Here is a 20623-nt window from a genome sequence, read left to right on the forward strand (position 1 = left end):
TATTAATTTTGCAATTAACTTGTTTAATTCATTTTGTTACTATATTATTTTATTACATTTTTAACCCTAACTTAAAATTGAGTTGATGCACTCAAAAAGGGGAAGATTGTTAGTACCCCGGGAGTAGTTTTAATGTGGTCAACCAAGTTCAGTTAAGTCCTGTTATGTTTGATTCTTTGTCTAAGTGTGCAGGAGCTTGTGTTCCTAAGCTCCTGCACACTTAGACACAAGAAGTCGAGCGGGAGACGCAGCTAGCGAGAAGGATGACACAGGAAGAGAGTCGACGAGCTCGGTGCATCCGAAAGGCGAGATGCTATGGAAGAGTACACCGAGAGACGAGAAAGACATGTGCGACATTCAAGGGACGAGAAACTGGAAAGGAAGCTTGCTCAAGGAGAAGGTCGAAGTTGGGTTCGGGTGAACTTAATTCCGGTTAGCCAGAGAATCACCTACGCGAAGAGATCAACTTTAAGTTGAGTTACCTTGTGGAAGGCGCCTTCCATGGTTGGAAGGTGCCTTTGATGAATAGTACGAAGGAGTCTTTTAGCCTTTGAAGGCACCTTCGCTAGTTGTTAACGGAGGATAAAGTTTTATCCTTGGTGGATAAAACTCTATCCGATGGAAGACGCCTTAGACCTCATTGGAGGCACCTTCAAGCTGCAGATAACTTTTTCCAGAAGCTATAAAAAGACCCCTGGACCTAAGAAATAATGAAAAACTCTAGTATTCATTTCCTAGCAACTTTTTGAGCGTTTAATGAGTGTAAGAAGATTCTTCGCCTTCACTGAAGGAGACTTTTTTTAGTACTTTTATTTGCATTGAATTAACAACCACTTAGGTTGTAACCAAGTAATTTTTTTGCCTCTTTTTTTTTTTTAAAGTTATTCATTTATTTTAATTATAATTGTGCTATTGCTACTAATCCGAGTTGAAAGATTGGGAAAAACTTGTTTGATTTTCACATAGTAATTTACCCCCTCTTGTCGGTCCCGTTGCGCCAACATCAAATGTTCTTTTCTTATATATATATATATAATGTTTTAAGTCATATTTTGAATCTTCTAAATAAAACTCCTTCTCATTCGGATTCGCATCCATCGATTTCTATTACCATATAGTCTATGTCAAGTGGAAGAGTTAATACTTAAATAATTTTAACCATTTCTTTGATTTGTTTGATCAACTTTATATCTTATTGGTTAAAATATTTTTATTTTGTATTTAAAGTTTTGTTGTATAATGGTCCACTAATTTTTTCCTATATCTTTGAGATAATATTTTACATAATTAAGAAGTCCCATAAATGCCCTAAAGGTTTTAGTGTCTTCTATTTTATCTGTAAAAGTAAATAATTTGGAACTAATGTAAGGCTGAAGTGTAATTTTTCTTTGTCCAATTTCTATTCTGAAAATTTGTATATATTTGGTGGCTAATTTCATTTTCTTAGAAGAAATGATTAGTATATTTTTCAAATAGATTGAAAATTATGTATAGATGGCATAGTGTTCCTCTTTTATTTTAGACAAGATTAGGATATTATTAAATCTAAACACATGTAAACATAGAGACACCACGAAAAAATATCATTATCTTTCTTTGAAAGACTTGAGGTACTACCTTAAGTTAAAATGATATTACTAATCATTCAAAATGTCATTCTAGGTATGAGAAGATTATCCATTAGATATAATCGACTATTCTTTCCTTTAACTTTTTTTTAGTTGATACTAGTTATTCAACTTACGTCGACTAATCCGACCCTACGAAAGCTTCCAACTAACTACTAGGATAAATTGAGAAGTGCTCATAGTGAGAGGTCCATCAGCTCGAAGTTCTTAGGTCAATCGCCCATTAAGATAAATTCATTCATTAATTCGTCGAGATTGAGATTTGATGCTTAGATGCTTAGGAAACTGATTTCTAAAATTTAAAATAATTTAATATCAAATATCAATGATATACACCCTCGTCTTCAATGAAAAATAGTAAATACACAAGTAAGCAAGAAGTAACAAGGCCACTAAGGGGGTTATGGGGTTACAGCAAAGACACACAAAAGAACAACAGGAGCAACAACACAAGAGATGGCGTCTAAAAGGGCACAAGTGGAGGTCCAAAAGCAGCATTAGACCTTGACCTCGAGTAGGATGAATCATGCAAAGCGCTTAGGTCACACAAAAGTGTAATTATTTGATCACTTGCAAATGTTCACAGATGAAGAGCACCCAAAGTAAACTCAAGAAAGAAAAAAACAATGGCCTCATGAGGCTTGGTATGGTGATAAGAAGTAGAGTACATTTCTCAAGTAATTATAGGATAATTTGTTGTCGGAGATATTAGAAAAAATTATTGAATTAAAATTACACTAAATCAATTATAATTTATTTGTTAAGATGATCTTAGCGGATAATCTCAGGCTATCATCGGGGTTGCTTCTACCAAGCTTCCGATGGTTCGAGTTGCAAAGTTGATGCAATGCGTAGCAGAATCAGGAGTCAATCGTCAAGTCAAGAATGGAATTCGCTGAGTAAGATATCGAGGCCTGCGCTCAACGCAGTTTCCTTGAAAAAAAATGTCTCATCTTAGGCTGTACTTTGAGATTCTATTGGGTCGTCTATTTTCCAAGATACAATGGCGAAACTACACACCCAACCAAACACTGGTTGTTCGTGGTAAACTGAGAATGCACCCGAGTGCTATCACGAATAGTTTAGCCAAACGGATGCATGACTAAAAGGGATTTTGTGGGAGAACAAGAGTGGACAATAGTTCGCTTCCGACTCTTTCTCTCGTTCTATATCTTCTGCTCAAGATCTGAGCTCCCTATATAGGGGCTCAATCTTTGGCTGTAATAAATGACTGATTAATGGTTATTTATTGCCATTAATTACTGACAGTTTCAATTGTATCAATTAATGACCATTTATTATCATTAATTATCAACCGTTTCAATTAGATTAATTAATGATCATTATTGTAATTAATTGTCAGTAATTTCAATTAAAAGAATTAATGACTATTTATTGTCATTAATTATCGGTAGTTTCAATTGAATTGAATTAATTGTAATTGCTCACACATGAGTTAACCTTGGTTCAGTACAATCCATACATTGAATTTACTCCCACCTCTATTCATCCACGTGCGAGAGTCTCTCCCCAAGCATATGTTTACAATATCCATTCATGTACTATAATTTAAACTTACAATAAAACTAAGAGACTTCTAATATAAAACTAATAATCAATGTACAATAGAATCTTTTCATCTCTATCTCTTTATTTCATTCACATTTCTAACAGTAATCATGATTTAACTATCACACATGACACATCTAAATGAAACGATTGTACTGTTAGTGAAACTGGGACGCCACTCAGGAGCTACTAGGGGTGAGTATTCAGTTAAATTCAACTGAATCGAATTAATTTTTTTTCAAACAAATTGAACCGATAGAATTTAAAAAAAAAATCAAATAAATCGAACTGATAAAATATCAATTAATTCAGTTTTCGATTGAATTAATCGTAATAATTGAGATGTTGGAAAAATTTGGTTCGGTTAACAAAATTTGATTTTAGTGTAAAAAATTATGGTCTAAAGATTCGATTCATTTTAAAATTTCAGTATATTCGATTAAACCAAATTAGAAAATTTAAAATCGAACCAAAACTAAATTAATCGTTTTTGAAATTTCTAATAAATCGAATTGAATTTTAAAATTAAGTTGATTTGATGGATTTATTAGATTTAACTGAATTTTTACTCAAATTTACTCAAATTTAATTGAATTTTAAATGAAGTCTTTTAAACACCACCATATGATTCGATGCTTTACTAAGGTACATATGGCATATGACATCAACATCATCACTCCTAAATAACTAAATCGTTTATCTAAGAAAAAGTTTGTTTTGGCTAAACATTGAAATCAATAAACCACTTCACTGTACTACTAAACAAACAAACCCATAAAGTTGAATCAGCGAAATAATCTCCACTCACCGAACTTCACACTGATCTCTTTAATGAAATCATGAAAGTCTGCGAGGCAATAAGAACCCCCCCATCACTCACATGAACTTTGTGGTCTAATTCCAAGAGGCAGAACATGAAACAGAAGGGCTGGGCCATCAATTCAAAAAGCAAACACACCTTTGGAGGGTGCCATGAAGAAGACCTAAAAAAAACAAAGAGGTGGAGGCATTGTTTTGGAATCTTATCAACAAAGATAAGAGCCATTTACTTGAAGGTGCTCCACCACCAACAACAATACACCCACTCACCTCTCTCAATTTTGCCTCTGCTCTTCTTCTTAGTGCCATCTTCATGCACATTTTTGGCCAGTGCCAATGATGTGTTTTGTCAAACTATATACCAGAAATGCTCTTATCTTAAAGAATGGAATCCACTCTTGAACGTGCGTCATCACCTAAGAAAGCTATTGTTTGAGGGACAATCAATATTAAACTAATTCAGCTCACTGTTTGGTTCATGTGAGTAGCATATATTAGCCGGGATCTAGTCGAGCCGGTATTTAGATAGTATTTTTCATTAAAGAAACATGATTTAATTTTTGACTGATGTAAATATTATTTTAAATTATCTCATGACTCCTATCTAAAAAAGGCTGCTCGACTTGAATAAATAATTGTAAGATACATTGTTAAAAAGATTTCACCTTTTATCCTCCTATAGCATATATTAAATGGTAACAAAAATTGACTAAGCACGTTTAGGAGAGCATTTTGCTATAAAGTACTTTTAATATGATTAGCTCTCTCAAACGTATTTAAATGTTAAAAAAATATTATTATTATTTTTTAATTTCTTTTAGAAAATGGAATGTAATTGTAAAAGGGTTTATTTAGTAGGATAAAAGACTGTAATCCTTTTAAAGGATGGAGATTCCAAATAATACCTCATTATTTGGAAACGAACAGGGTTGGTCGGATTATTTTTAGGTCTATTTGCTTTCCAGGCCTGCACGCTGTTACACCGAATGCACCGGAGCGCCAATACGAGCAATCGAGACACGTCGACGGCGGGCCCCACCCAGACTCAGCCCGGCCCGGCGCTTAGGCGCCATCTCGCCATAAAAAAGCATCACGAGGAGGGAGATGCCGGTCCAGTCGCGGAGAGGGAGGACCACAATACGGACTCACCCAGAAGTCGACACGTATGCAGGAATCGAGGACCGCCAGCTCGTCGAGGCGCTGCCTGCTGCGCCGCATCGTGCAGCGGATCCCCGTCCTCGCACCACGCCGGACGTACGGTGCGGCCAATGATACGTCGTCGAGGATGTGGCGGGAAGCACGTGCTGGCCCAGCCTGTCGCCGCCCAGCTATTGCCACGCCGACGTACTCCCGGTTCCCTTCAACTCGCGGTCCGGACCGGGCCGGTCCGGAGCGCCCCGCTTTGTCGCTTCCGCCAGCCCTAAACACCGTGTCGCTTTAAAGCCCCGGTGCCCCAAGACGTTTCCAATTTTCACGGGCCGGAACGTTTCCCCATTCAGGGAAAGTAAAGCGGCGAGTAAAAATACTCTTTCCGAGGTGGTTTCCGTTGGCGATCGGCGGTTTTCCACCACCGTCTTTCGGTTTCCGATCAAGGTATGCTAGTTAGTTGCTTCCTCCTTTGCTTTCCTCGTCCCTCTCTCGTCCTTAAGGAAATCGGCTTCATCTGGTTCTCTTCCGCTGCTTCTCCCCAATTTACTTCTCTTTGTTTTCTTTCATTTACTCACTTCTAGTTCTGTACGAGTTTACTGGTTCGATTTTAGTGCGTTCGGTTGTAGTTGTGCTCGTTCATCCGGTTGTCTAGTGTCGGATGCGAGGAAGATGGCATTTCTGCTGCAGTTTTAGTGGAGGATGCGGTAGATCTGCGATTCGAGTGTTGACGCTCGCAGATCTCTGTTTGTTCGTCGATTTTTTTTTTTTTTGAGAAGGGTATTTGACTGCCACTTATTTTAGATGGTTTTCATTTAGCTGTGTAAACTCTCCTGATGTAAGCTTTCATTTGTTGCTTTCCTTTTTGACTTTGCTGCTTCTGGGGTTATTTAGGACTGTAACACTCTTCATCTGAACTATTCATAAGATGGATATATTTTAGCGAATAACCTTTCGGTGATCATCTTTCCCTTTCAATGCTTTGTCTGTGATTGCATATGCATCACAACCTTTGACAGTTCGACTTCGATAAATCCCTTCTGTTCTGCCTAAGTTTATAGATGATGCAATGGAGCCTTGACGTACTATTTTTGTTGCAAGTTAAAGTTTGTTCTAAAAAAGGAAATGAATACTCGATAGCTTTTCAGAATTCACATTTTTGCCACTAAATTTCTTGCCGTGAACTAGGGGCAACCTCTTGGATAGTTGGGAGGACGTAGTCTTATTTCAGATTATCTGGAGGGTAGTATAGTCTGACACTAGTTTTTTAGTCGATGTTCATTCCATTTATGTTGGTTATTGCTTGTAACAATTGTATGGTTCATATGTAGCCAATTTTTCTAAAATGTTTAAGATATATGTGCTCCATTTTCCACATTTATTTACCTTAGTTAACTATATGTACAATCAAGGAAGCTATAAGAAATTATTCTCTGGCATTGCTCATGCTTAGTATATGTATATAATGGTGGTTTATTTTAATGGCTTCCTACTTCTTTGTACTGTTGCAATATGGAATTTCTTGTCATTGAAATGTATTTTTTATTTTTTTAGTACAATTTGCTTATCTAAGTTTTGTTATTTCTCTGATTTGAATTTGTGCATGCTCTTAACAGTTAACAATATGGTGAGGAAGCGCAGAACTGATGCTTCTGGTTCAGGTGAAAGCTCAGAATATCAAGAGCCAAGTGGTTCTGCAGAGCGGGCAGGGCCTCAACGGGGTCCTGCTCCACAACAACAGGGTGGTGCTAGAGAGAGGGGCTGGGTTGCTTCTGGCTCTCAACAGGCCCAGCAAGGCGGCCGAGGTGGTGGTGGGTATTACCAGGGGCGAGGCAGCCATCCACAACCTCGTGATCCTGAGCAGCCTTTTGCACCATCTTACCAAGGTCGGGGTGGGCATCAGTTTAGAGGTGGAATGCCGTATCAGCAACAGTATGGAGGACGGCGTGGTGGTCGTAGTGCAGCCGGGGGACGTGGGTTTGGCCCCTCTGCTGCAGGTTCAACTAGGCCACCGGTTCCCGAGCTGCACCAAGCAACGCAAGCTCCATATCAACCCACCCAACCAGGACCACTGCAGGCAAGTTCTTCACGACAGTCGGAGATGTCTACTTCTGAGGTTGTAGAACAGTTTCAACAACTCTCTGTGGAAGGTGAATCTTCTAGTCAAGAAATGCAGCCAATAGTTCCGCCAGCTTCTTCGAGCAAGTCTGTGAGATTTCCTGTTCGTCCTGGAAAAGGTACCAATGGAGCTAGATGTGTGGTTAAGGCTAACCATTTTTTTGCTGAACTCCCTGATAAAGATCTTCACCAGTATGATGTGAGTTTTCTCATGGTCCTATTAAATGGCTTTAACATACTGGCTCCTTTTTGTTTGCCTGTTTTCACCTCTAAGTTTTTCTCATTTTGAAATCAGGTATCTATCACTCCTGAAGTAACATCACGTGGTGTAAATCGTGCTGTGATGGAACAGTTGGTCAGACTTTATAGGGAATCATATTTGGGAGGGCGTCTTCCAGCTTATGATGGAAGGAAGAGTCTCTATACTGCTGGTCCTTTGCCATTTACCTTAAAAGATTTTCAGATCATTCTAGTGGACGATGATGATGGTTCTGGCACAGAAAGGTGTCTTTCCTGACCGATTGATAAGAATGTTTATTATTATTTCAATCTATTTTCCCTTTTCACTGAAGAAGTAACCCATCAGATCTTTTTTTACCTTTTTCCAGGCGCCAAAGAACATTTCGTGTTGTTATTAAATTAGCTGCTCGTGTTGATCTTCATCACCTTGGGATGTTTTTAGCTGGGAGGCAGGCTGATGCTCCTCAAGAAGCATTGCAAGTACTGGATATTGTACTACGTGAATTACCTACTGCCAGGTAATATCAGAACATTTAATAATTTAAACTATTCACTTGTCTCAAAGATATTGTTTGGCTGTGTGTTGATGCTTTGCAGATATTTGCCTGTCGGACGGTCCTTTTATTCACCTGATCTGGGAAGAAGGCAGCATCTTGGTGAGGGGCTTGAAAGTTGGAGAGGTTTTTATCAGAGCATTCGCCCTACCCAAATGGGCCTTTCTCTGAATATTGGTAATGATTCAACCTATGCATTTCCTAGGCTTTTAGGAACCATGGTGCTGCAGTGCAATGTTCAGTTATCAGTATTAGGGACAATCCTTGAGTAGGGGGAAAAAAGAAATCTCCTAATCAATATACTAAATTATCCATTGATTTTTTTTTTAATATTTTGATGTTGCCCTTGCATGTTCCAGTGTTTATATTGAATTTCTTTGCTAAGTTTTCTATACTATAGTGGCTCATGGCTAAATGAGGCTACACGTTCCTTGAGAATTATGCAATTGCAGGTTTGTGACTGAAGCTTCAGTGGAAGCACAAATTATGATACACATTCCTTGAGAATTATGCAATTGCAGGTTTGTGACTGAAGCTTCAGTGGAAGCACAAATTATGATACACATTCCTTGAGAATTATGCAATTGCAGGTTTGTAACTGAAGCTTCAGTGGAAGCACAGATTATGATATCTAGTGTTTTTCAATTTATTTTTATCACCCAACACTTATTTTATCATCTAAAACTTGCAAATTATTGGTAGTTAATGGGATTTAGCGAGATATAGACTTGACTGTATATACTTTCACTACCACTTACGTATAATCTGGTTGTATATTTATCACTTTATCAGCTGGTTCTTACTTATCTTGTTCAAATGAACACCAGTTGGTTCAGACGCTATATGATTTGGTTGGTACTAGTGTGATTCTTGTAGATTTACATATTCAACTGTTAATTGAAGCTTGCTTATGAGTGGATTGACACATCCAACTACTTCTGATTATTCTGAACTATTTCACTATCCTATAATTGTTTTAATGTTATCCATATTGTTTCTTTTCTTTTCTTTTTATCTGATCTAAATATAATTTTGTGAAGGTGAAGCATCCATATTCCTTGTTCTGATTCTGCTACTCAGCTAATATATTTCTTTAGCTGCTGTTTATTTGTATATTTAATTCTGTTGATTTGCCTTTCCCACTTTGCTTTGTGATGCAGATATGTCCTCCACAGCCTTCATTGAGCCATTGCCTGTCATTGAATTTGTTATTGAGCTTCTTAATAGGGATGTCCAATCAAGACCTCTTTCTGATGCTGATCGTGTGAAGGTTTTTTTAATTTATTTCTTTTTTGTCTCTTTTATTTTATCAGCAGAAAGTGCGGTAGAACTTTTTTACCATAATCTTTTGACATATTAGTTGTTAAATCTCTGATCTCTGAAATCTATATATTCATTTCTTCCTATTGGCATAGTTTTATTTGATCATGTTTAGTTCACATGTAATCTGCAAGATTTTTTTTTCTATATTTGAAATTGATATTGTTTCTGTTAAATATAACTTCGTTCAATAAATTCAGCTTCCATTTCTGAATCTCAGCCACTGCTTTTAGATATCAATTTGTTTCATTTTTTTACTTGATGGTAGCATAGATTTTATTATAGTCAGTTATTTTATGTGCTCATGCAGATCAAGAAGGCCTTGAGAGGTGTGAAGGTGGAGGTCACTCACCGGGGGAATATGCGCAGAAAGTACCGCATATCTGGTTTAACATCACAAGCAACTAGAGAGCTAACGTAAGAAAACTTTGGTTATTGTTGCCATTGAACTACTGTCTGTCATATTTGAAAGTGATTTTAGTATGTCTTAATTTTACTGAAATATCTGAATGACAGTTTCCCAGTTGATGAGAGGGGTACAGTGAAGTCTGTTGTACAATATTTTCAGGAGACTTATGGTTTTACTATCCAGCACACAAGTTGGCCATGTTTGCAGGTTGGTAATCAGCAGAGGCCAAATTATTTACCTATGGAGGTAAGCATCTGTCATAAAAGTGCTGCTTGTAGTAGTTTTATGCATATAATTCATATTATATATCATTTTTACATATTTTTTTTTTCAACATCATCTTAATAATGTACACGCTTTTATTTTCATGTTGATATACATATTGTTGTTGAAGGTGACAGGCATGCCAAATGTCTGCTGGTCTTTCTCTCTGTAGGTTTGTAAAATTGTGGAAGGCCAAAGATATTCTAAGAGACTGAATGAGAGACAAATCACTGCACTCTTAAAGGTGACATGTCAACGGCCTCATGATAGGGAGCTGGACATTTTACAGGTTATGTTTTATCTTCAGCTTTTGATATTAGTTTACTTTCATGGTTGCTGTTTCATCTTCAGCTTTTGATATTAATTTACTTTCATGGTTGCTGTTTCTATAGCAAGCCATAATTACTTGATTATCCTATGCTAATTCTTGCTGCTAATTCCATTTCACTGCTTGTGACTTTTAAGGTCATGTGGTGTGTTGTGCAACAAGTTTGCTTGTGAGTTGGTTTTCTGATGTAGTGATGCAATTGTAGCCCTTCTTGTCAAAGTAATATATTACTATTTGTCTTTATTTATATACATTTGAACTGATACTAAGTTCGGTTTGGTGTATTACTTAGGGAATGGGCTGCCAGTGTGCTGGCTTTGATTGCCATGTTAGATGGCATGCATTAACAGAAACCATAATTAATGATTGGTCTTCTTGCAGCTGGAAGTATTCGTGGTTGCTCCTGAACTTCTATATCAATTGGTTTATTCATTATTTTAGGCTAGGTGGTTTTCAGAAAGTTTATGCAGATGATTCTGGTGCTGTTTCTTTCAGCGTAGTGCCTCGAATTGAGGGAAGCTTATCCATATCTAGTGGTCTCCGAAGCTTATCCATATCTAGTTCACTTTCTATATACACCATGTTCAATTGTGATCTTTAGTTACATGTTGTATGCAATTCTACAGCCTAATATGTAACTTCAATATATATCTAATTTTATGTAGTTGTTTATTTATCCTTGTGGACTAATATAACTTTAATCTAGAGTCGACCTGTGATGATCAATTAATTTATCTTTGATTATTAATTTTGTACAGACAGTTCATCACAATGCTTATCACGAAGATCCTTTTGCTAGAGAATTTGGGATCAAAATTAGTGAGAAACTTGCTTCAGTTGAGGCCCGTGTTCTGCCTCCTCCTTGGGTAATTAGATGGCATAAAATTAATTATGTCATTCCAGTGTCATAATGCTCTTGTCTTAAAGTGGTCTAACTTTTTGAAATCCTGTATCCTTCTTGTCATGCAGCTTAAGTATCATGATACTGGCAGGGAGAAAAATTGCTTGCCAAGAGTTGGTCAGTGGAATATGATGAACAAGGTAATGCATCTGATTGCAGCTTTTCTAGGTTTTGTCCTGAGTTGATTTCTACAGAATTCTGATATTGAATTGTATAGTGAAACGTGGTTCTAGCATTGACAATGTTGTGTCCCCCTTTGTTTGCTTGTAGTTGTAGCAAGTTAAGTTGATTTCTGTTGAAGCTTATATACTGAAGATTTTGGCTTAAGTTATATGCAAAATATTTGATATTTGACTACTACATTGCAAGATATTATCCACATTCATGTTCTAGACAAAGAGTACATCATTGTTAATTTCGGTACTAGCTGCTACAGAAGGACTAGATGGCTGTGATGTTCTAATAATCCAATTCTTATGTTATTCATTAAACAACTTGTATGGTAATTTTATTGAATGAGTTCAAATCTATTGCAAGAAACAATCTTAATATCACAATTCCATAGTCTTGCCTTTTAGGATATGTTTAGTCCAACTGATGGAGGTAGAAAAGGTAAAATAAAGATGCGGAGGTGAGGAAATAAATCCACCCTGGTGTTCACTCGGCCAGAATGAATTGGAAGAAACTGTGAAGCAATGAAAATTTTCTATGATCCTTTTTTTTTCTACTCATCTGTCATTTTGGATGAACCAAGATGGAGAGGAAATAAACCCTCTGCATGTCCTACCCTCCTCTAGGCTTTGTTTTTTCAAGAAGGTTGATAAATGAAAAGATGGATATCTAAAAAAACATGGAAAAGATGATGGGGGAGAATGAGAAATATCCCTTGAAGTTTCCTTGAATCATTGTAGGTTGGTATGACAGATATAGTTTTATATCCAATAAGTTCTCATTAGTTATTGTAATTGTTTTGGGTGGATGAATTATGAAAGATAGAGATGCTCATGGTTAAATTGGAAGTTGTGTTGCTATTTTCTCACAAGGTTTTCAAACTTGATCATTTCTCAGTGTTGATAAACTGACTTTAACCACCATATTCGTGAGATGAGTTTGACCATACAGGTATCTCCAACATATTTTCCAGGTCATTCAATTGACTTGCATGTGTTTTGTTCACTAGAACTCCCTGTTAACTACTCTGGTAGCGAGGTGGTTGATTAATTTACCATTTATGAATGGGTCTTCATTTCTATTTGGCTGTTGATAACCCATGTTAGGATTTAATAAGTATCTTGACCTTCCAGTTGAGATATTAGAAATCGTAGTCATTATTTTCTATCACTAATGGTTACATCATGGCATGCTATTATTTCCTAAGAAACTATGTGCTAGTCTATATGTCACAAGATTGTTGAAGAATACTCTCTAGCTTGATTCTATATATATATATATATATATTTTTTTTTTTCTGATGCATATATAAAAGCATAGATTGTTATTTGGATGATTTAAGCTCATCTTGTTACTTCATATCTTGTTCTAAAATTTGTAGAAAATGGTAAATGGTGGGAGAGTGAATAGCTGGACATGTATCAATTTTGCAAAGAATGTGCAAGATAATTTGGCTAGGGGATTTTGTCATGAGCTTGCTCAGATGTGTCAGATATCAGGAATGGTATGACTTCAACATTTTTACTAAGCATATGATTTACTACATACAACTTAATTCTTAATTATCTTATTTGAAGAAGAGCCACATAGATCATTATTTTTATCTACATGTTTTGTAGGAATTTTCTCTAGATCCTGTGCTTCATCCTCTAACTGCTCGGCCAGATCATGTTGAAAGAGCGCTGAAAGCACGCTATCATGATGCAATGAGCATACTCCAACCTCAGGGAAAGGAGCTTGATTTGCTCATTGTAATATTGCCTGATAATAATGGCTCTCTTTATGGTATGATGTCTTTCTTGCACTTGATCTTGTTCGATACAACTTGATATTTTTGCCTAACCTTTTAGCTTTAATTTTTTTCCTCTCGTTCGCTTTATTATTATATGTCATGGTTGTTACAGGTGATCTAAAACGGATATGTGAGACTGACCTTGGTTTAGTTTCACAATGTTGTTTGACAAAGCATGTTTTCAGGATGAGTAAACAATACCTTGCCAATGTTGCCCTCAAGATCAATGTAAAGGTGAGTACGTGGAAGGTGGATCTATTTTTCTTGTTTTGCTTTGTGGTACTAAGGCTTGATTCATAGGTTGGAGGAAGGAACACAGTTCTTGTCGATGCATTGTCAAGGCGCATTCCTCTTGTTAGCGACCGACCAACTATAATATTTGGTGCTGACGTAACACATCCTCATCCTGGGGAAGATTCTAGCCCTTCTATCGCAGCTGTAAGTAATTTTGTCAATCTTTATTTATTGCTCTATGTATAGTTGCCTTGATGTATCTTCTTACTATCTTGACTATATTTGGTTTGTCAGGTTGTTGCGTCTCAAGACTGGCCTGAGGTGACGAAATATGCTGGATTGGTCTGTGCTCAGGCCCATCGGCAAGAATTAATTCAAGATCTGTTTAAGGTCTGGCAAGATCCTCAGCGAGGAACTCTTACTGGTGGCATGATAAAGTATGAAATACAATCTAAAATCAGTTTTTTCTAATTTTCTGGGCTGAGTAAAACATCTGCCGTTCAATATCTAGGGAGCTACTTATTTCCTTCAAAAAGGCTACTGGACAAAAGCCTCAACGGATTATATTCTACAGGTATGAATCTTTGGAAAACTTGAAAAAGAGTTGATTGTTTAGATTTAATATAACAAGTTGTACATTCAGGGATGGAGTGAGCGAGGGTCAATTCTATCAAGTTCTACTATATGAACTGGATGCGATCAGAAAAGTAAATTTTCCTATCATTTGTACTATGATTCTTGTTTCAGTGTTTTTTTCTACTCGCATTTCATTTGTGTTTCAGGCCTGTGCTTCTTTAGAACCAAACTATCAACCTCCAGTGACTTTTGTGGTGGTCCAAAAACGTCATCACACTAGACTGTTTGCTAACAATCACGGTGACCATCAATCTGTTGATAAGAGTGGAAACATATTGCCTGGTTAGTTTAGTTGATAGCATGGATGCATCATTTTCAGGATAATTCTATTTTGTATATTTTTTTCAAATCTTGTTTTCTCAATAGAGCTTTCCATCCTTGAAATTGCAGGGACTGTTGTTGATTCTAAGATATGCCATCCTACAGAATTTGATTTCTACTTGTGCAGCCATGCAGGCATTCAAGTAACTGATCTCACAACGAATACCTTTTGTATAATGTACTTAATTTAAGATAATGGTAGCTCATTCTACAATGCTATTTGACCATGCATATTTGCTTAAAGGGTACAAGCCGACCGGCCCATTACCATGTCTTGTGGGATGAAAATAAATTCACAGCAGATGGTCTGCAAACTCTGACAAACAACCTCTGTTACACGTAATTCTTCTAGTCATTCAATTCCCCTAGTGCTACTGTTTGTATTATGTGCCCCTTGACTGATTCTTAAACCTTCATAAATTTGCAGGTATGCAAGGTGCACTCGCTCTGTATCTATAGGTATTTATTCTTATTCTCTGAGGATATTTCTTTTAGTTTTCATATCTTCTAGCTTAATTGTGTATATTCTTTGAACAGTGCCGCCTGCTTACTATGCCCATCTAGCTGCATTCCGGGCTAGGTTTTACATGGAACCAGAGACATCAGATAGTGGTTCTCTGGCAAGTGGAGCAGCTGCTGGACGTGGATTTCCACCGGGTGGGGCGCGGGCAACCAGGGGCCCTGGCACTGCAGCTGTTAAACCTCTTCCAGCCCTGAAGGAGAACGTCAAGAGGGTCATGTTCTATTGTTAAGCAGGTGACTGGCAGTAGGTGGATTATGCAACTTACCTGTTCTACTTATTTCCTGTTCTAGCGTGTTTAAACTCTATGCTCTTATTTAGCTGATACTTGAGAACTTTTGGATGAGTTGTATGCGTACCTTGTTAAACGTACTGTGTGCTCTAGTAATCAAACTGTTTTACTGAAAGCCTGTGGCATCTTTTGTCATTCATCTGCTTTGCAGGAGTCTGAAAAATTTTCGTAGAAGTTGAAACTGGCCATATTTTGTAGTCGACCGTTATAGAACAGCTGCAGGTTTCTTCTGTTTGATTTGCTTCTCTTGTTCAGCTGCCCCCAGAATCCATAGATCGACCCCATGCTCCAGGTGGAACTGCAAATCAGTACTTTTTAGTTCTCCCGATTAGTTCATGCACCATTTTTATATTTTATAGTGGTCGAAAAATAGTTGTGCCCTTCCAATTATTTAAAAATTAAAATCTTATTTTTTACCCTCCTTAATATCTATATATATGATTATATTACTAAAAATATTGAAAATTTTATTATAACCCATACTTCACAGAATGAACAGAAAAAAGTGCAACAATTATCCTCCAAAACTTTAACTCAGTACCATTCAAACAACTTCAACATCCTACACTCAACTGCTCACAAAGTGTTAAGTTCAATGAAATTGCTCATGACCATCGCAGTGATCCCCTCGCTGTTCAGCTGCCCCCAGAATCCATAGATCGACCCCATGTTCCAGGTGGAACTGCAAATCAGTCCTTTATAGTTCTCCCGATCAGTTCATGCACCATTTTTATATTTTATAGTGGTCAAAAAATAGTGGTGTGCCCTTCCAATGATTTAAAAATTAAAATCTTAAAATATTGAAAATTTTATTATAACCCATACTTCAAAACTTTAACTCAATACCAATCCAAAAATTTCAACATCCTACTAGTATTGCACTGCTCACAAAGTGTAAGTTCAATGAAATTGCTCATGATCATCGCAGTGATCCCCTCGCTTGCCAAGTTTGGGAGCATTTGAGAAATATTTGGAAAATCGCAGCTTGATTAATATTCTTGCGGAAAATGCACAGAGAATCTGGTTCCATACTCATGCTACGGCTGTTTGCTTCTCATCATGGTCGTCAATGTCCAGAGCTTGCAAAAGCATTGGCCAAGATTCTGGAATACCCCCAGGCAAATCGAAGTCTATGAGCTTACCTCGCTTGCGGTAGAACTCTTCTACTGGTTCGCTCTATATGCCAACAAGGTAATAATTTGATTTAATACTATTATAGCATGCAGTAAAGAAGCACATTATCCTGATATTACTTGTTCTATTTGTTTATATTATATGGTTAAGCAAAATAAGTGCAAATCAAGATGCTGAATATATATCAGAGATCAAATTGAAGTAGATGCAAATTCCTAAACTGTGTTCTAATTTTGCACTATATTCAATCATTAGAAAGCTAAGGAAGATTCTTCATTAGTAAAAAAGTAATCATATCAAAAGAAGAAAAAAAATGGAAGGATTGTTGCATTACCATTTCATAGTATACACGCAAACGCTCCTTCACCACCTCTTCAGTGTCATCTGCTCGAGCGATGAGTTTCGACATACAATGTTCAGGAGGCAAAAGTGGGGCCATAGTTATACCTGGTCTCCCATGCTCACCCTTGATGTCGACGGAGGCAATGTTAAAGTTACCCCTACATTGGCTACAAATTCTCCTCCCAAGACATTTTGCAAACAGTGCATCTTCTCTGAGCTTTAAGTTGACAACCAAGTCAATTTCTGCTACTCCCTCTAGTATTTCCTGACATGTATGTCATTGTCATTTGACAAAATATTAGCTAGAAAATAGTTTACTTATTTGTGATTATTTTGTTTATGTTTTTTATTTGACAAAGGTTACACAGGTTCTTCTAACACCTTTTTCACTGAAACTCTGGTTACCTGAAGAAAGTCAATTTCTGCAATTTACTTTTTAGTGTTTTCTAACATGTATTTCAAGTAAAAGAATCAATAGTAGAACAAGTTGCATGATTTTGCCATTAGACAAAATATTAGCTGGAAAAAATTTCAATATTAGAGAAATTATTAGCTGAAAGGTCTTTCAAATAATTTTATTACATAAAAAACAAAAAATATATCATATAATGCATGACAAAGTATATCATTTATATAAAAACCAAATAGTAACATATATCTTCCTCTGACTCTACAAGAGGAACCAAAACTAATCTTTCAAATACAGTAAGTAACAGTGTTCCCTTATCCCTTTGTCAAATAGAGGCGATCCATTATATATATGATTGTGTTTTTTGGGTAAAAATATGATTGTGTTTGTGAAGCAAATAAGCAATATATAGGAAACTGGTTCCTATTTCTTAAAAAATTATGTTGATAATCCTAGACTTACTATAATGCAAGTATATTATTATATTAGAATAATTATGATTTTATAATATCTTATTTACATTATGTTTTCATTTTTAATTTCATGGGTGTTTAATGTTTTCACTGGTACCATTCAAAGAGAGTAGAAAAAACACTTATAATACAAATTGAGTTCTTGAGTTTGTTATGTTAAACTTACTGCCTGTCGTGTTGTTCGTGGAAAACCATCAAGAATAAATCCTGATTCACCTTTATTTCCTCCATCTTCTAGACGCTTGGATAAGAGATTGATGATAATCTCATCAGACACTAAATGTCCTTGATTCACAATTTCTGCAAGCTACATAGTCATATTGAGATGTAGTGAGCATGACAGAACCACTGAAAACGTGTATACATACAATGCAGATTATAAGCAATCCTAAAGTAATCAATAGGAATTGGCCAGCTATAGTATTGAGGAATACTTTCAGAGGAAGAACTGCAAAGTTTTTCTCTAATAACAAAAGCATATGAATGCACAATATTCAAACAACAAATACGTATGAAATCATTAGCTTCTCATATTTTGTAAACCTTTTCCTAGTGATCCTTTACTTTCAATTTACCATATAGACAAATTATGGGGAAATCAATGTAACTAACCACCAGCAACACTTCATAATTGGCATACTCAACACTCAAATAAGCTCGTCATATAACCTAAAATTGATAAATAGTCTTATCCATTTCTTCATTACTAAGGAGCACTAGCTTTCACTTTACTTACCTTGAAAAAGTTCAAGCTCATGCTTTCCATTAGTACTTGTTAGCAATCCTTTTTGCATTATATTCCTTTGTAACTGAGTACTGGCTTTCAATTTACTCACCATGCCTTCCATTACTATTTTAAAAATCTTTCAATTCCACTAAGTTTGGGCAACAAAACCTGATCCTGTAGATATCTAATCCAATCAGATCCAAAATTTTAAATTATTTTGATTTTGTGCCAGTTCATGGGTTAAAAAAAATTGATCTTCAACCAAAAGATCATGACTTATACAAATTCATTTTTTCCTTCATGCTCCAAGTATGATAGTTTTGACATAAACTGAATTGGTTTCAGTTATCATTTTAGGTCACATTAAAGTACTTACTAATGTTAATACAAAAAACTTACTTTACCCAACAAAATTTCGAATTTATGTTAAAAATTCATACATATTAAAAGGCTTATTTATGTCATACAATAATAAATCTAGACAAATCACACGTGGGCATAATAGTTGTACGATGCAACAAAGTTTTCAAGAGTAATACCATCATTCTTTAATGATACTCTTCCATTACTACTAATATTGCAATCTATTGACACACAGAAATTTCTTGGAGCGAATTAATCATATCATTACCAATAAGAATGGCTAATTCGTGATTTACTAAGTATGTAGTTCAATCCAGAGTAAATTACATTCAAATATGATTACATTTGGGTTGGTCAAATTAACTGATTTTGAATTCCATATTCTTGACCAATCCAAGACCCAAATACCTTTTCTTTGACCTGTGAAGTGAAATCAAAGCAATCCAAGATTTTGGGTAGGATTGGATCGGCCAGTAAGATCAGATTTTTTTACCCACTCCTCCTCGCAAGCATAGTATGCCACCAAACAAATAAAAAAACACTTCCATTTCCCTTTCAAGAGCGCTTGGTCAACAACGTGGACTGAATTCCTCATTTAGGTCAAATTGAACATTGATCGACTACTGTCCACTCGAGATCACATGTAAAAGAAAATCAGAGGCGAAAAGGACAAACAACAAGCAAAAAAACCTGTTTCGAAAGAGGGCCCGACGAGGCGAGCTCGTCCCGGACGAGATCACCGGTGGCGATGTGCGGCACACCAAGGAGACGAGAGAGGCGGCTGGCGTAGGTTCCCTTCCCGACACCTGGGCACCCTAGGAAAACCCACTGCACGCTCGGGCACGCAGGATCCCTCGCAGGCACGACCCCCATGCGTGCCACGCTCGGCGGACATGCGATCCCCGATTCAGCGACCACCGAAGACATCCACCTCCCCGCCGCGTTGTGCCTCAGCAAGCGGCTCAGAGCCGCCATCTCGTGCAATAGAGGAGCTGCTTGGATCGGAAACCCTCCGGAGCCTTATATATAGTAGAAGGAATCAAGGGCGAGGGCAAGAAGAACGTGGCCAATCCGGTGATCAGCAGCAGGCTAGCCAATGGGCTAGTCGTCCGATTTTTTTTTCTTTTAAAAGTAAATAATTAAAATTATTAATTAAATTAAGAATCCAATGAACTTTAAATTCAAAATAAAAATAATAAAAAAAATAAATAAAAACAACAGTTTCTTTTGCGCGGTATCGACAAAAAAATCTAGAGATCAACGCGTTGTTTACTATAGGGGATTGAGAAAAGAAAAGAAATTCAAAATGGGAAATAATCGTATGGAAAAGGTAGAGAAAAAACAAAGAAAAAAAAAAATCTAAGGGGAAGGTAATTTCACAAATGCGTACGTCGAATATAGAATTTATCAAAAGATATATTATGATTTTATATTTACCAAAAGATACAGTAAAATATGAAATTTTACTTTTTATATCTCCTCCTGCCGACCTCTCTTTTCCCACTCTATTTTTAAAGACGTCTGAAACACATTAGAATCATTTTAATTTAAAATTTTTATTGATAATTGAGATTAGAATAATTTTAATTTAAACATTTTATTGATGATTGAGATGCTGTAATATTTTTTTCCCTCACTCTCTTAGCGCATGTAAATCTTACCATTTTTTTAACTATTAGAGAAAATCTTTTTGTTCTATTTTAGTTGTGAGATCGTCCCTCCACTGAAAGACTATTTAAGTATCTTCGAGTGTCCCTCATGCGACATCAAGGGCTTTTGATGAAAATTCACACTGATCATTTCTATGCAGTCAAGGGTTTAAGGTTTCTATCAATACTCTTTTTTCATAATAGCGCAAGGAAGTGGGTCGAGCATTTTATCGTCTACTGTTCAATTATCCGTAAAGGTATCAC

At 36.5% G+C, this 20623-nt stretch overlaps 2 protein-coding genes across 2 annotated transcripts; one reads left to right on the forward strand and one right to left on the reverse strand.

Annotated features, from left to right (window-relative positions):
* Positions 1–5464: 5464 nt before the first annotated feature.
* Positions 5465–15377, forward strand: LOC122040761 (protein argonaute 1B-like). The gene is made up of 23 exons (XM_042600186.1): positions 5465–5609; positions 6779–7479; positions 7576–7784; positions 7889–8038; positions 8118–8251; positions 9235–9344; positions 9705–9811; positions 9911–10049; positions 10240–10356; positions 11154–11261; positions 11365–11436; positions 12849–12971; positions 13087–13252; positions 13372–13493; positions 13560–13697; positions 13788–13930; positions 14005–14067; positions 14137–14200; positions 14276–14411; positions 14520–14593; positions 14695–14789; positions 14878–14909; positions 14988–15377. Exons 2-23 carry the CDS (start codon positions 6787–6789, stop codon positions 15200–15202), a joined length of 3210 nt encoding a protein of 1069 aa, XP_042456120.1. The 5' UTR covers positions 5465–5609; positions 6779–6786; the 3' UTR covers positions 15203–15377.
* A 669-nt stretch (positions 15378–16046) lies between these two features.
* On the reverse strand, positions 16047–19725 carry LOC122040762 (probable adenylate kinase 1, chloroplastic). The gene is made up of 4 exons (XM_042600187.1): positions 19401–19725; positions 17787–17927; positions 16731–17003; positions 16047–16438 (listed from the first exon to the last, which is right to left on the reverse strand). Exons 1-4 carry the CDS (start codon positions 19683–19685, stop codon positions 16295–16297), a joined length of 843 nt encoding a protein of 280 aa, XP_042456121.1. The 5' UTR covers positions 19686–19725; the 3' UTR covers positions 16047–16294.
* Between the last annotated feature and the right edge of the window lie 898 nt (positions 19726–20623).

Source organism: Zingiber officinale, chromosome 2A (assembly GCF_018446385.1).
Source record: "Zingiber officinale cultivar Zhangliang chromosome 2A, Zo_v1.1, whole genome shotgun sequence".
Classification (NCBI taxonomy): domain Eukaryota; kingdom Viridiplantae; phylum Streptophyta; class Magnoliopsida; order Zingiberales; family Zingiberaceae; genus Zingiber; species Zingiber officinale.